The 16,488-nt window shown below is 43.5% G+C and overlaps 1 protein-coding gene across 1 annotated transcript in view; it reads left to right on the plus strand.

Annotated features, from left to right (window-relative positions):
• stxbp5l (syntaxin binding protein 5L) overlaps window positions 1-16,488 on the plus strand; it is a 310,130-nt gene that overhangs the window by 255,361 nt on the left and 38,281 nt on the right. The window contains 10 exon segments of the mRNA XM_023981480.1: window positions 317-484; window positions 487-507; window positions 510-526; window positions 732-799; window positions 801-881; window positions 1,219-1,344; window positions 7,195-7,308; window positions 7,310-7,344; window positions 10,401-10,469; window positions 12,149-12,214. Coding sequence (XP_023837248.1) covers window positions 317-484; window positions 487-507; window positions 510-526; window positions 732-799; window positions 801-881; window positions 1,219-1,344; window positions 7,195-7,308; window positions 7,310-7,344; window positions 10,401-10,469; window positions 12,149-12,214 — 765 coding nt within the window.

Here is a 16,488-nt window from a genome sequence, read left to right on the forward strand (position 1 = left end):
AACACTTGTCGTGTACGATTACATAACGTGGTGGTAATAGCATTGCACGTAAAGTCAAGCCTACCGTCTGTAAGCTGTTAGTGTCTTAACGACCGTTCCACAGGTGCATGTTCATAAATTGTTTATGGTTCATTGAACAAGCATGGGAAACAGTGTTAAAACCCTTTACAATGAAGATCTGTGAAGTTATTTCGATTTTTACATATACTGTAAAACCCTATTCCCTTTAGGTCCTGGTCAAAAGTAGTGCACTACAAAGGGAATAATGTGCCATTTGGAATGCAATCTATATACCTCCCTGTCTTGTGTGACCAGTTAACACTGCAGATGCTGTACAAGCTGAAGACGTCCAAGGTGTTTGAGAAGCCCAAGGTGGGAGAGGTCGGGCGGCGAGCTGGTAGAGGAGGACCCTACGCCGTTCAGATGGTCAGCTGGTGCCCACATAGCCGTCTCTTCTGTGTGGTGGGCATTTCTGCCCACGTCATCTCTACCGGTTCAGCAAACATGACGCCAAACACAGATAGTGGTGAGTGGATGAGAGAAGTTTCCAATCCCGCTTCCCAAGTCATTCCACATTCCACAGTTGTTTTACCACCAGAACACCTGATTTTAACTGTATGCAGGGCTTGAGGGTTAGTTTACTTGTTTAGTGAGGTATGCCAGTGAGTATGCTTGCTAATTCAGTCCCAGCAAATCTCTGCATCTATGTGTGGTGTGCATGTGTTTGACAGTCACTAGAGGTGCGTCTGCAGTTTGATTCGGAGGACGTCATTTCCCCGTCAGAGGCAGAGCACAACCCGTGTTCTCGACCCCAGCTCCCACTCCCCCCAGCCGCCCGGTAGCCCTGGCAGTGGCACACAGGACAGCCTCCCCTGCCTCAAGTGAGTCACTCCTGTCAGACACCTCAACAGCGCTCCGCCGGCGCCAAAGGTGTCGCTGTGATGGAAAAACCCGATTTACGCAGAGTTCCTATGAAAATGCAGAAGATATACTGAACAACAGCGTCAAGAAGAATGAATCGATATGTATCAAACATACAATCTCTCCCTTTTTCCTTCTAACTCTCAACCTCCCTCGCTCTTAACAATCTCCATCAACTGTCTCTCACTTTCCTCTCCGTTGCTTTCTCTTTCTCTCTCTATCTCTACCTCTCCCTCTCTTCCCTCCTCCTCCCCTTTCCCTCTACCCTCTCCCTTCCCTTCCCGCTCTGTATGTCAGGGTGAAGAATCGTCCAGTGCGGATGCCCCGCGGGTACCAGGCTGAGTTGGTGGTGCAGCTGCAGTGGGTGGATGGAGAACCCCCCAGCAGATCACCAAGCCTGGACATCAACTCTGCCTACGGCCTGTGAGTGACCCTGTACTCTCTATGTGTCTCTGTACCCTAACTACCTTTCACTTCCACGCTCAACACCATCCATCTCTCACTCTCTTCTTCCAGCTCTCACTTCATTCTCCCCTCCGCTCCATGTCTGTTCCCTGCTTTTTCATGTTCCCCCCTTCCCTTTCCCTCTATCGCTCTCTGTCTTTCTTTCTTTCTCTCTGTCTATCTGTTTCACACAAATCTGTCTTTTTTTACCCCTTCACTCTCTCTATCTCCCCGTATTTCCCTCTCTCTTACCTCTCTCTCTCCTCTTTGTCTCTGTCTCTGTCTGAGCTGCGCCTCTTGATTGTTGTCAGGCGTCTTTTGTCTTCAAAGTGATTCACATCATATCCTTCTCATTTTCCAGCTCTCAAGCAAAACACTGTTTTATTCATCAGCCCAGCTACTATTTTCTAATAAATGGAATAAAGTATACGCCTAAATACACAGCATGAATTAATGTTATTTTTCTGCTTCACCCTGATACATTTTTCATAACACTCAGTCCCATCTATGATTAAGTGTAGCAGAGGGAAACGGTAATCAGTAAAACATGATTAAAAGGTAGAAAATGCAGCTTGTATGGTTTGCTGGGAAAACAACCTGCTTTGACAGAGGAGAGAATCTTTGTTTTGCTCTTTCTCTGCAGTTAATCAATAGACAGCCTCAAGGCCATTTACAAACTTCTGTTCTGAATGGCAGAGTTGGTAGAAAAAGCCGATAAATTCGCAGCTCTTTAAAAAAAAAAAAGAGTACATTACTGGGGGAATACACAGAAAGGTCACTAACCTTACCCTGAGAAGCTATTAACATTTTAAAGTGTTTTTGAGTAATCTCTTCTGTGTGTCTTCTCCTGGCCGCTTATAGGCCTACACTCAACAACACACACTGGGGATATGTTACAGTGGTATGAAGAAGCAATATATTGAGCTGGATTCTAAGTGATGTTGGTTCTAGTGTGAACATTGGAATGTTGGTCGCATGCTGAAGTTATTTTCTGGAACTGGAATGACAGGTAGTCTAGCCGTTAGAACATTGGGCCAGTAACCGAAAGGTTGCTGGTTTGAGTCCCTGCGCCAACACGGTGAAATGTCTGGCTATGTGCCCTTGAGCAAGGCACTTAACCCTAATTGCTCCAGGGTCCCCTTTGATAATGGCAGAGCCTGGCTGTGACCCCACTCTCTGAGTGGCATATGCAAAAAGAAGATATCCAATCCACATTAATACACACTTGTACATGTGTGAAATAGGCCAAATATAAGCACCCACAAATGATTATTATAAGTCTTCCTACAGTATTTCAGGCATGCGTTTGATTGCCAATGTAGTATTGTATGCTGGTCATCATGCTTCTCAGTACACAGGGATGTTGTTGCCAACAATACAGGAAAGTGTGGGGGAAACTTACCACTTTCCATTTTCAGTGTTTCCATGTATAAGAAATCCCTGATGTAATCTCTGATTCTGTGATCTCTGAATAATTTATATTGGGAAAGATGCCTCATGTGGTGATTACCTAACAGTGGGGAGAACAAGTATTTGATACACTGCCGATTTTGCAGATTTTCCTACTTAAAAAGCATGTAGAGGTCTGTAATTTTTACATAGGTACACTTCAACTGTGAGAGACGGAATACCTAAGACAAAAATCCCGAAAATCACATTGTATGATTTTTAAGTAATTAATTAGCATTTTATTGCATGACATAAGTATTTGATACTCAGAAAAGCAGAACTTAATATTTGGTACAAGTAACAGTCAGTATCTGGTGTGGCCACCAGCTGCATTAAGTACCGCAGTGCATCTCCTCCTCATTGACTGCACCAGACTTGCCAGTTCTTGCTGTGAGATGTTACCCCACTCTTCCACCAAGGCACCTGCAAGTTCCCGGACATTTCTGGGGGGAATGGCCCTAGCACTCACCCTCCGATCCAACAGATCCCAGACGTGCTCAATGGGATTGAGATCCGGGCTCTTCACTGGCCATGGCAGAACACAGACATTCCTGTCTTGCAGGAAATCACGCACAGAACGAGCAGTATGGCTGGTGGCATTGACATGCTGGAGGGTCATGTAAGGATGAGCCTGCAGGAAGGGTACCACATGAGGGAGGAGGTTGTCTTCCCTGTAACACACAGCGTTGAGATTAATGCAATGACAACAAGCTCAGTCCGATGATGCTGTGACACACCGCCCCAGACCATGACGACCCTCCACCTCCAAATCGATCACGCTCCAGAGTACAGGCCTCGGTGTAACGCTCATTCCTTCGACGACAAACGCGAATCCGACCATCACCCCTGGTGAGACAAAACCGCGACTCTTCAGAGAAGAGCACATTTTGCCAGTCCTGTCTGGTCCAGTGACTGTGGGTTGTTGTCATCCTGTACCTGTCCCGTAGGTGTGATTTTCGGATGTACCGATCCTGTGCAGGTTTTGTTACACGTGGTCTGCCACTGCGAGGCCGATCAGCTGTCCATCCTGTCTCCCTGTGGCGCTGTCTTAGGCGTCTCACAGTACGGACATTGTAATTTATTGCCCTGGCCACATCTGCAGTCCTCATGCCTCCTTGCAGCATGCCTAAGGCATGTTCACGCAGATGAGCAGGGCATCTTTCTTTTGGTGTTTTTCAGAGTCAGTAGAAAGGTCTCTTTAGTGTCCTAAGTTTTCATAACTATGACCTTAATTGCCTACCGTCTGTAAGCTGTTAGTGTCTTAACGACCATTCCACAGGTGCATGTTCATAAATTGTTTATGGTTCATTGAACAAGCATGGGAAACAGTGTTAAAACCCTTTACAACGAAGATCTGTGAAGTTATTTTGATTTTTACATATACTGTAAACCCTATTCCATTTAGGTCTGGTCAAGTAGTGCACTACAAAGGGATAATGTGCATTTGGAATGCAATCTATATACCTCCCTGTCTTGTGTGACCAGTTACACTGGCAGATGCTGTACAAGCTGAAGACGTCCAAGGTGTTTGAGAAGCCCAAGGTGGGAGAGGGTCGGGCAGGCGAGCTGGTAGAGGAGGACCCTACGCTGTTAGATGGTCAGCTGTGCCACATAGCCGTCTCTTTGTGTGGTGGGCATTTCTGCCACGTCATCCTCTACCGGTTCAGCAAACATGATGGCAACACACAGATAGTGGTGAGTGGATGAAGAGAGTTTCCAATTCCGCTTCCCAAGTCATTCAATTCCACAGTTGTTTTACCACCAGAACACCTGAATTTAACGTATGAAGGGCTTGAGGGTTATTTTACTTGTTTAGTGAGGTCTGCCAGTGAGTATGCTTGCTATATCAGTCCCAGCAAATCTCTGCATCTATGTGTGTGTGCATGTGTTGACAGTCACTAGAGGTGCGTCTGCAGTTTTGATTCGGAGGACGTTATTTCCCCGTCAGAGGCAGAGCACAACCCGTGTTTCTCGGACCCCAGCTCCCACTCCCCCCAGCCGCCCTGGTAGCCCTGGCAGTGGCACACAGGACAGCCTCCCCTGCTCAAGTGAGTCACTCCTGTGAGACACCTCAACAGGCTCCGCCGGCGCCAAAGGTGTCGCTGTGATGGAAAAACCAGATTTCGCGGAGTTCCTATGAAAATGCAGAAGATATACTGAACAACAGCGTCAGAAAGAATGAATCGTATGTATCCCACATACAATCTCTCCCTTTTTCTTCTAACTCTCAACCTCCCTCGCTCTTAAATCTCCATCAACTGTCTCTCACTTTCCTCTCCGTCGCTTTCTCTTTCTCTCTCTATCTCTACCTCTCCTCTCTACCCTCCTCCCTCCCCCTTTCCTCTACCCTCTCCCTTCCCTTCCCGCTCTGTATGTCAGGGTGAAGAATCGTCCAGTGCGGATGCCCCGGGGTACCAGGCTGAGTTGGTGTGCAGCTGCAGTGGGTGGATGGAAAACCCCAGCAGATCACCAGCCTGGACATCAACTCTGCCTACGGCTGTGAGTGACCCTGTACTCTCTATGTGTCTCTGTACCTAACTACTTTCACTTCCACGCTCCACACCATCCATCTCTCACTCTCTTTCTCAGCTCTCACTTCATCTCTCCCCTCCGCTCCATGTCTGTTCCCTGCTTTTTCATGTTCCCTTCCTTTCCCTCTATCGCTCTCTGTCTTTCTTTCTTTCTCTCTGTCTATCTGTTTCACACAATCTGTTTTTTTTTACCCCCTCACTCTCTCTATCTCCCCGTATTTCCCTCTCTCTTACTCCTCTCTCCCTCTTTGTCTCTGTCTCTGTCTGAGCTGCGCCTCTTGTTGTTGTCAGGCGTCTTTTGTCTTCAAGTGATTCACATCATATCCTTCTCATTTTCCAGCTCTCAAGCAAAACACGTTTTATTCATCAGCCCAGCTACTATTTTCTAATAAATGGAATAAAGTATCGCCTAAATACACAGCATGAAATTAATGTTATTTTTCTGCTTCACCCTGATACATTTCATAACACTCAGTCCATCTATGATTCAAGTGTAGCAGAGGGAAACGGTAATCAGTAACACTGATTAAAGTAGAAATGCAGCTTGTATGGTTTGCTGGGAAAACAACCTGCTTTGACAGAGGAGAGAATCTTTGTTTGCTCTTTCTCTGCAGTTAATCAATAGACAGCCTCAAGGCCATTTACAAACTTCTGTTCTGAATGGCAGAGTTGGTAGAAAAAGCCGATAAATTCGCAGCTCTTTAAAAAAAAAAAGAGTACATTACTGGGGGAATACACAGAACAGTCACTAACCTTACCCCTGAGAAGCTATTAACATTTTAAAGTGTTTTTGAGTCATCTCTTCTGTGTGTCTTCTCCTGGCGCTTATAGGCTACACTCAACACACACAACTGGGATATGTTACAGTGGTATGAAGAAGCAATATATTGAGCTGGATTCTAAGTGATGTTGGTTTAGTGTGAACATAGGAATGTTGGTCGCATGCTGAAGTTATTTTCTGGGAACTGGAATGCAGGTAGTCTAGTCGTTAGCATTGGGCCAGTAACCGAAAGGTTGCTGGTTTGAGTCCCTGCGCCAACACGGTGAAATGTCTGGCTATGTGCCCTTGAAGCAGGCACTTAACCCTAATTGCTCCAAGGTCCCCTTTGATAATGGCAGAGCCTGGCGTGACCCACTCTCTAAGTTGGCATATGCAAAAAAAGATATCCAATCCCAATTAATACACACTTGTCATGTGGGAAATAGGCCAAATATAAGCACCCAATTATTATATATAGTCTTCCTACAGTATTTCAGGCATGCTGTTGATTGCAATGTAGTATTTGTATGCTGGTCATCATGCTTCTCAGTACACAGGGAGTTGTTGCACAATACAGGAAGTGTGGGGAAACTTACCACTTTCCATTTTCAGTGTTTCCATGTATAAGAATCCCTGATGTAATCTCTGATTCTGTGATCTTGAATAATTTATGTATGGGAAAAGATGCCTCATGTGTGATTACCTATGTGTTTTTTTTGTGTGTTTCCTGAACAGACGAGCTTCTAGTAAATTGTATTATACTATAGATAGGAATTATTCTTCAGGTTATGGTTTCGAACCTCAGGTTTCTCTATCTGTTTTTCTCCTTCAGTTTTACACTAACTAGGTAGTGGCTGGTTCTCACTCTCTTCTCGTGTGTGTGTGTGTGTGTGTGTGTGTGTGGTGTGTGTGTGTGTGTGTGTGTGTGTGTGTGTGTGTGTGTGTGTTGTGTGTGGTGTGTGTGGTGTGTGTGTGTGTGTGTGTGTGTGTGTGTGTGTGTGTGTGTGTGTGTGTGTGTGTGTGTGTGGTGTGTGTGTGTGTGTGTGTGTGTGTGTGTTGTGTGTGTGTGTGTGTGTGTGTGTGTGTCAGCCTAGCGTTTGGGAACTGTAATGGGCTCACGGTGGTGGACTTCCTTCAGAAGACGATCCTGATGTGTATGGGCCACACTGGACTGTACGGCGCCGCAGACCCCTACAACGACTCACACCTCCCCACGCAAGAACAGACAGTCCACCTCAGGTAGGGGAACACCCACACCCCGTGTTCCACACACATACATACATACAAACTCATATACACATGAACATAAACACATGTATTGGTATGTTTGCACACACAGACATACAGTGCATTCGGAAGTATTCAGACCCATTGACTTTTTCAACATTGTTCTAAAATGTATCAACAACAAAAAATTATCTCGTCAATCTACACACAATACCATAATGATGAAGCAAAACAGGTTTTAAGAAATGTTTGCAAATGTATAAAAACAAAAACAGAAATACTTATGTAATAAAGCTATTCAGACCCTTTGCTATGAGACTCGAAATTGAGCTCAGGGGCAGGCATCCTCTTTCCATTGATTAAATGATCATCCTTGAGATGATACTACACTTGATTGGAGTCCGCCTGTGGTAAATTCAATTGATTGGACATGATTTGGAAAGGCAACACCTGTCGATATAAGTCCCACAGTTGACAGTGCATGTCAGAGCAAAAACCAAGCCATGAGGTCGAAGGAATTGCCCGTAGAGCTCCGAGACAGGATTGTGTCGAGGCAGAGATATGGAAAAGGCAGCTTTGAAGGTCCCAAGACACAGTGGCTCCATCATTCTCAAATAGAAGAAGTTTGGATCACCAAGACTCTTCCTAGAATCTGTCCGCCGGCCAAACTGAGCAATTGGAGAGAAGGGCCTTGGTCAGAGACGTGACAAGAACCCAATGGTCACTCTGACAGACCTCCAGAGTTCCTCTGTGGAGATGGGAAAACTTTCCAGAAGGACAACCATCTCTGCAGCACTCCACCAATCAGGCCGTTATGGTAGAGTGGCCAGACGGAAGCCACTCCTCAGTAAAAGGCACATGACAGCCCGCTTGGAGTTTGCCAAAAGGCACTAAAGGATCTCACGGCCATGAGAAACAAGATTCTCTGGTCTGATGAAACAAAAATTGATCTCTTTGGCCTGAATGCCAAGCATCACATCTGGAGGAAACCTGGCACCATCCCTATGGTGAAGCATGATGGTGGCAGCATCATGCTGTGGGGATGTTTTTCAGCGGCAGGGACTGGGATACTAGTCAGGATCGAGGAAAGATGAACGGAGCAAAGTACAGAGAGATCCTTGATGAAAACATGCTCCAGAGCACTCAGACCTCAGACTGGGGCGAAGGTTCACCTTCCAACAGGACAACGATAGTAAGCACACAGTCAAGACAACGCAGGAGTGGCTTCGGGAAAGTCTCTGAATGTCCTTCAGTGGCCCAGCCAGAGCCCAGACTTGAACCCGATCGAACATCTCTGGAGGGACCTGAAAATAGCTGTGCAGCGATGCTCCCCATCCAACCTGACAGAGCTTGAGAGGATCTGCAGAGAAGAATGGGAGGCTTGTAGCCAATAAGTCTCAAGGTTGTAATCGCTGCCAAAGGTGCTTCAACAAAGTACTGAGTAAAGGGTCTGAAWACTTATGTAACGTAACAAAATGTGTAAAAGGTCAAGGGGTCTGAATACTTTCCGAATGCACTGTATCAACAATTCTCTCTCTCTCGTTGTCTCTGTCTGTCGCTCTCTCTCACCTTTTCTTTTGYATTCGTTACGACCTTAGTCTCCAATTCTGCCTCTCTATCTTATCTCATCTGTCCATTCTTTCTCGTTCTTGTATATTTTCCTAACCTCTCTGTGTCCCTACAGTACAGACATACATACATACAGTACATATGCAAAATAAAAAAACACACACAACTGTTCACAAACAGCCACGCGAGGTGCATGTGACAGGCTGCATTCCGCGGGAGCATCATGTGCATGTTGTGGTTCTTTCTGTTAGTCCGGCTTGAGCACTACTGTAAGATAAGAGTCACAGAAGCTTTCCTGAGACTGACACCCTTCTGAGTACTACTAATCTGGACTGGTGCTGGTACACCCTGTGACTACATCACTCCTCCTAGCCCCCTCCACCCTCCCACTACACACACATGCGCATGCACATGCCTGCAGACCCACAGACAGACCCACAGACAGACCCACAGACAGACACACATGCAGTGCTCTCGCTGTCTGTCCATTTTCTGAGGAAAACCCACAAGAACTTAAAAGTAGAGAAAAGGCTGAGAATAACTTTGGAGGCATAACCTTTGTATTATCTTCTGGAGGACAGTTTAATGTACGTTTTAAACCCTCCTCGCGATCTTGGAAAGGCTTTTTATCTTGTAAAAACTCCCACAAGTATACCTGAAGAAACCTTCCATGTATTCAGGACTTTGTTTGGCAGCGGTAGAGGTAGGAGGAGGATGACTCTGGGCTTTGAGTCCTTCTTTCCTTTGGTATTGCGCAAGAGCTTTTATAGAGCGACGGGACTATTCACATTGCCTTCTCTACTTCAGTGAAGTCTCCCAGGGTAGCCTCAGTCAGATCAATCAGTCTCTTTTAGAAGAGAGAAAAGAGASAGGTAGAAAGGGATGCTCTCGCCCCTGAAGTTGCTACTTTTCTCCTTTTCAGTAATGGCCAGCYTAACTCTGTTCACGTTGCTTATCTGCGTAGTTAAATAAAGGTTAAGAATATAAAAACATGTAAAAACTRAGTATGATGTCCTTTAGCTGTTGTCCCTACCACATATCTATGTGAATAGGACTATATATGTTTTCATCTCACGTAAGAAGACGTTTTATTGTTGGTTTTATTGCAGTATTGCACTTTTCTTACACTCAATTCCAATTGATTAACAATGCTTTTCCAGAAATACAACTGTACATCAACTTTGCCCAATCAGGAAGTTGCGCAAGTAATGCTAATTGGACTTCGGGAAGGTGGACTGGGTTTGTCCTTATTTTCCCCAATACTACTAGGTTTCTGTCTATTCCTGTACAATGCTTTTTCATTTTGGGATAAGTAGGATCAGKTACTGTTTGGGGTTGGAACCTGGGTTGCTCTGTTCTCCTTTACACTAACTGGGTTGCTGCTTGCCTTCACTTTATTTTTCACTCTGGGCCTTTGTGTTCTTCTCTCTCTCCCTCCTCCTCATCCCTCCCTTTTGGTGACTGTGGCTGCTGGTGTGGGCATGTGGGCCTGCCTGCAGACTTTTGCATGCGCGGCCTGTCTCACTTTTATTCCGATTCAAAGAAAAGGATCCGTACGTCCTATCAGAGTAAGTCAGGCCATCCTCAAGGCAAGGAGACCGGGGAGGGAAACAAGGGGACAAGGGAAGAAGGGACCAAGGGAAGAGAGAAGCAAGAGGATTATGGCAAGGGGACGTACTAGAGAGATGATTGGAATGACATTGACTGTTGCTGAAACAGCTCTGAAACAAATCCCAGTGGCACAGCTATTAATGAATCAAATGCCAGTGCTTTATCAAAACCTATGAATTATTTAATCCAGTTATGTCAATATAGTATGTCCTTTTGCCAAGGGTCCCCTTTTATGAAGTGACTAAATGTCAAAAAGCCAAGACACTGTATACATTGTAAATGCAGCACAGAGATTTGCGTGAGTAAACGTTCAATCATGACATAGACATCCAGACATCATATAACTACGATGTGGACTTTTCATAGCTGAGTAAAAGTTTTTCTTTATTAATACACTATTTGAGACATTTAATCGACTTTGTTTTATTTCACAACTTCAAGAACCAAGCATTCATTTGATGAATTACTTCAAATTAAACATTTCAGGCTTTTGTTTCCCTATAGTTGATCAGAGTCAAAAAATGTATTAAAACATTGGAGCTGAGTTTTGTCCCAGCACAGTTACTCAGTTAGAACAGTGCAATTTTTTGGAATTTCAAGACATTTAACTTAAAGTTTCGGTAAAAGACTAGAGTTTAGATTTCACATGAGATTCTTGGTTTTACTAGACTTAAGAGCAACTTGATCACGCTGCGACAAGGTCTGTGTTTCTTTATTATTTGTGTGTATCTGTTTGAATGAGGCTTGTGCTGCATACACTATGTTTTATTAATACATTTGTCATTACTTTAACGTTCAGATATCAATCATAGGGAAATGTAGGCCCACCCCTCTAAGCCTGGTTCCTCTCTAAGATTCTTCCTAGGTTCCTGCATTATAAGGAGTTTTTCSTAGCCACTGTGCATCTGCCTCTGCATTGCTTGCTCTTTGGGGTTATAGGCTGRGTATCTGTAAAGTACTTTGTGACAAGTGCTGATGTAAAAATGGCTTTATAAAATCAATGTGATTCATTGAAGAGCGAACATTGAAAAGGATTGTGTTGGGTAATATCTGATGCGCTGACATTACAGGCCTYAGGCTGAATACTCAGCCAAACTCTGCAGTGCAGGCCTCATATCATGTGGTGTTCATTGCCATACATGCTGGTAGTGAACCAAGCTGATCCTGAGCTTCAACACAGACGGAAATTATTCACGTTGAACTTTTAGCTATAGCTATATTGAGATGTGTGGCCTCTGTAGACCACGGTATAAGTAAAGAAATGGAAGATGCGACTACTTCAGAGGTGTCCAATTTCTATGTATCTGAAATTGACGCACGCTATAGAATSCCCTTCTAGCCAATCAGAATCCCGTATCAAACAATGCTGTGGTATAAATGATCATCATGTATGGGGGAAAACTTCCTGAATCTTGTGTGTTGCGTCAGGATCAGAGTGGTACGCCTAGGCAACGGACAACGTTATGCTACTGATAACTGTATGTTGTGTCTCCATGGCAACATATGCTGTTAAGGCACTGTCAACTGTCTGTTATATCACCATGCTTTCTTTATATGACCATGACTGAAGAGTCTCTCTTTATCCCACGTCCTTCTCCTCCTCCTCCTCCTGTTGGAATCTGATTGGCTGCGACAGGCCTTACAGAACTCTCCGATAACCAGGTATCCATGGACATGGAGAGAAGCAAGTCACCCACCTCAGGTAACGCCTCACACACACACACACACACACACACACACACACACACACACACACACACACACACACACACACACACACACACACACACACACACACACACACACACACACACACACACACACACACACACACACTCTCTCTCTCCACCCAACTCACTTCACAGGATTGTTACATCTGATCAAAGCTGAAGGTCGTACTGGGATGCCGGTCGGTTTCAGCAAGAACCTAGCCTCGGGGTATGGACTCTGTACCTGTCACTGGGGTACGGACACTTTACCTTTGGGGCATCGCTTTAACTTGAAGTGAATGGTAACTGTATTAACATATCACCCTGGAAGGATACTTCTTAAAGTGTTCCCAGGTAGCACATAACAAACCATATGTTTCTTAGAGCTCGGTGAGAGCGTGGTCATTTAGCATTCTATGGTTAACCTTGCCACAACTTTCTTGGAATGGTGCAGGATAGTTGCATTCCTTTGGAACATTATCAGCACATTGAACCCTTTGACGCGTGCGATCACATATTTGTGAKCGTTGTTCAGTGGTCCCTGCAGCATCACAACGCAAATATGTGATTGGGACAGTAGMAACAGAACGTATGATGCAACAAACGCCTCTAAACAGCATTGTTGTCTGAAAAGCATCTAAACAATGTTTTGTACTGATGGGAAATAAAAGGTCTTCATAACTTTATTCCTCAATTTCACCTTTTATTGTAAAAGATAAATGTGACCTTCTTCATCCAAGCATCAGACGGACCACATCCACAACCAAACGCGTTCCATAAACCAGTCTAAATAACAGGTGGCGCTGACAAAAAACAAAAACAACATAAGTTAGCAACCTAACAGCTAAGCTAACAGCAGCTAAATTCTTTATGATGGCAGCCATGTTTGTTTATGTTTGACAAGCAAAAACTCCCTAATCCTAGAATGCCATTCACTATAAGACGCAAATAAACAACGTCTAAGTCAAAGATGGCTGTGCAAACTTAGTTTGGCAACTTTTCAGCATATTACAAATCTTCRATGTACTTGTYATAGTGTATACAAGAACCGGAGCACATGACTTGACAAGTCGTTTACAGTTTTTGACAAATCACAAAGCAAATAAAATGTTATATTCTCACAGAGCATCACCCCAAATACAAGCCTACTGCCTAGCCTAACTGTAACRCGAAAGCTAAACAGGGTWGCCAGATATGGRTGAAATCATTTTATGGGGRCTATGTGGGGGGGTTAATTTAATGTGTGGAGGGTTTTCAAGTCTATGGGGGGTAGAAATGGGGGAAGATATCATCGGGRGATATGATGCAGGAAATATTACTATGATGTAGGATTTATMAATAAATGGGGGAAAACACAGGAGAAGTTTCTAAGCAAAAAAAAAATAAAATAAACCTGGAAAGGGGAATTAGAGCTGGCAACCCTGAGGTACCTTAGTTACAATCTGATGCCGCGTTCAAAACAACTGGGAACTAGGAAGTTGGAAATCTCMGACTTCCGACTTTAGTGTGTTCAWGACAACTGGGAACTCAGAAAWAAACTATCTCCGACTGGGGAAAAATKTATTTGAACGGTCATCTAACTCGAAATTTGAACTCGGGAATTCCGTCCATTTTCTCGAGTTCCAATCTTCCGACCTGAAAATCACTGACGTCATGATTTGACCTCGAATTTTTCAGAGTTCCCAGTTGCACCATAAATCAGTCGAGTGCACCTTCCCTTCACCTCGTTTTGTTATAACATCTTTGGTCTGACAGACACTTATGTGACAACCAGAATGCATTGTATGATGCCAACAAACATGGCGCCACAAGTATCTGGGAAATAGCTTTGCATTAGCTAATTATAATCAGTACAACCTTCACAAAAGTATGTTACATATGTGTCCATTACAGTCTATGCAAGAATCGGAATGCATAATTTTTCACTAGTACTTGAAAACGTGAATAAAACAGTAAATCCATTATGCTCCATACATACAGTATGCTACAGTAGAAATGACAACACCATATGCAGAAAATAAGCACGTACTTTGATAGGAACGCATACATGTCCAAAGTTATTATTTGTAAGGGAAACAACAATRAAGACAATGAGGGGCAGCGAGAAAATGTGGCGTAGGAAAARGTTTGTGCCATGCCTGTTCTGACTAGAGATGGGCAAATGTCTGGATACTTGATCTGGGGAAACACTGGGGAAGTGCTTGGGTTCTCCTCGAAGAGAGAAGTTTGTCCAGCTCAGTAAAGCCTCAAACATAMATTGTCCGCAACGGTGAAATGAGCTAATTCTTATGTGAATTAATGAGGATGCGTAACACACCTCAATTCAAACTGTTTGAAAATAAAACTTGTTAGAAAATCATTTGAAATGGACAAGTTGAAACATAGCCAGTAGATAATTAGCAGGCAGCGTGCCTTGGTTTGCGTGCTGCGCGGGTTAACTGTCCTGTTGCGTATCAATCACATTTTGGAACAGTCACGCGCATAAAAAAAACTGTTAGAGATATTTGGAAYTCACAGGGAAAAGGTTAATGAGTGCTTGTTTCCTTTGAAATGGTTTTTATTTGAATRGGTTCAAATGAACAGCATTGTACGAGTTAAAAAACATGGCATGYTAGCTCCCTCCTGGTGGCACAGTGGACTAATACCATGGATAGAGAACAGAAGATTATAGTTTAATGCCTAAGGAAAATCATGTGTCCTATCTCTGCTTGGAGTAAWAAAAAGTKAACTCAAAATAAGCTATCATTGTTATTAAAGGTATTATTGAAACATTGAGTGAACATTTTAAGGAAGTTATTCAAAAACCTCCAAATAACCTAGAATTTCTATTCTCAGGGCGTTAATAAAATCTCCCATGAAAGCTTTCAAGGAGCCACAGTAAAAAGATACAGTATCAGTCAAAAGTTTGGACACACCTAATCATTACAGGGGTTTTCTTTATTTTTACTATTTTCTACATTGTAAAATAATAGTGTATGTTCCCACAACTTCAAAGGAACCAACTGTGCTAACTGGGTTAGATTTCTTGCTACGTTGTTGTTAGTATTTTCATGGGTCTATTTAGGAAACAGATACTGTATCATCCCTGCGGTTGTTGAGGAAAAATACATTGTGTGTGTGTGTGTGTGTGTGTGTGTGTGTGTGTGTGTGTGTGTGTGTGTGTGTGTGTTGTGTGTGTGTGTGTGTGTGTGTGTGTGTGTGTGTGTGTGTGTGTGTGTGTGTGTGTGTGTGTGAATGCATTTTGGTACCTTTTAGGGCTTTTTGCACCATTACCAGGATATATGAGCGAGAGAGAGAGAATTGTATTTGGTGCAAATCATTCTCTAAGCTCTAGACCTCAGCTGAATTTGGTATTGAATGGTCTGGCTATTGAACAAGTTGAGGACACTAAATCACCTGGTGTTACCTTAGATTGTAAACTGTCATGGTCAAAACATATAGATTCAATGGTTGTAAAGATGGGGAGAGGTCTGACCGCAATAAAGAGGTGCTCTGCTTTTTTTGGCACAACACTCCACAAAGCAAGTCCTGCAGGCTCTAGATTTGTCTTATCTTGATCATTGTCCAGCCATGTGGTCAAGTGCTGCAAAGAAAGACCTAGKTAAGCTGCAGCTGGCCCARAACASAGCRGCACGTCTTGCTYTTCATTGTAATCAGAGGGATAATATAAATATTATGCATGYCAGTCTCTCTTGGCTAAGAGTTAAGGAGAGACTTACTGCATCACTTCTTYGTTTAATAAGAAACATTATTGTGTTGAACAATTACACACAGCTTTGACACACACACTTACCCCACCAGACATGCMACCAGGGGTCTTTTCACAGTCCCCAAATCCAAAAMAAATTCAAGAAATCGAACAGTAAAGTATTCAGACCCCTTGACKTTTTAAACATTTTGTTACATTACAGCCTTATTCTAAAATGGATTAAATACAAAAACAATCCTCAGCAATCGACACACAATACCCCATAATGACAAAGAGAAAACAGGTTTTTACAAATGGTTGCTAATTTACTTAATTATTCAGACCCTTTGCWATGAGACTCGAAATTGAGCTCAGGTGCRTCCTGTTTCCATTGATCATCCTGGAGATGTTTCTACAACTTGATTGGAGTCCACCTGTGGTAAATTCAAATTATTGGACATGATTTGGAAAGGCACCGTCTTTTTATATAAGTTCCCACAGTTGACAGTGAATGTCAGAGCAAAAACCAAGCCATGAAGTTGAAGGAATTGTCTGTAGAGCTTATCTCTAACAGTTTGT

This window comes from Salvelinus sp. IW2-2015, linkage group LG36, assembly GCF_002910315.2.
Source record: "Salvelinus sp. IW2-2015 linkage group LG36, ASM291031v2, whole genome shotgun sequence".
Taxonomy (NCBI): Eukaryota; Metazoa; Chordata; class Actinopteri; order Salmoniformes; family Salmonidae; genus Salvelinus; species Salvelinus sp. IW2-2015.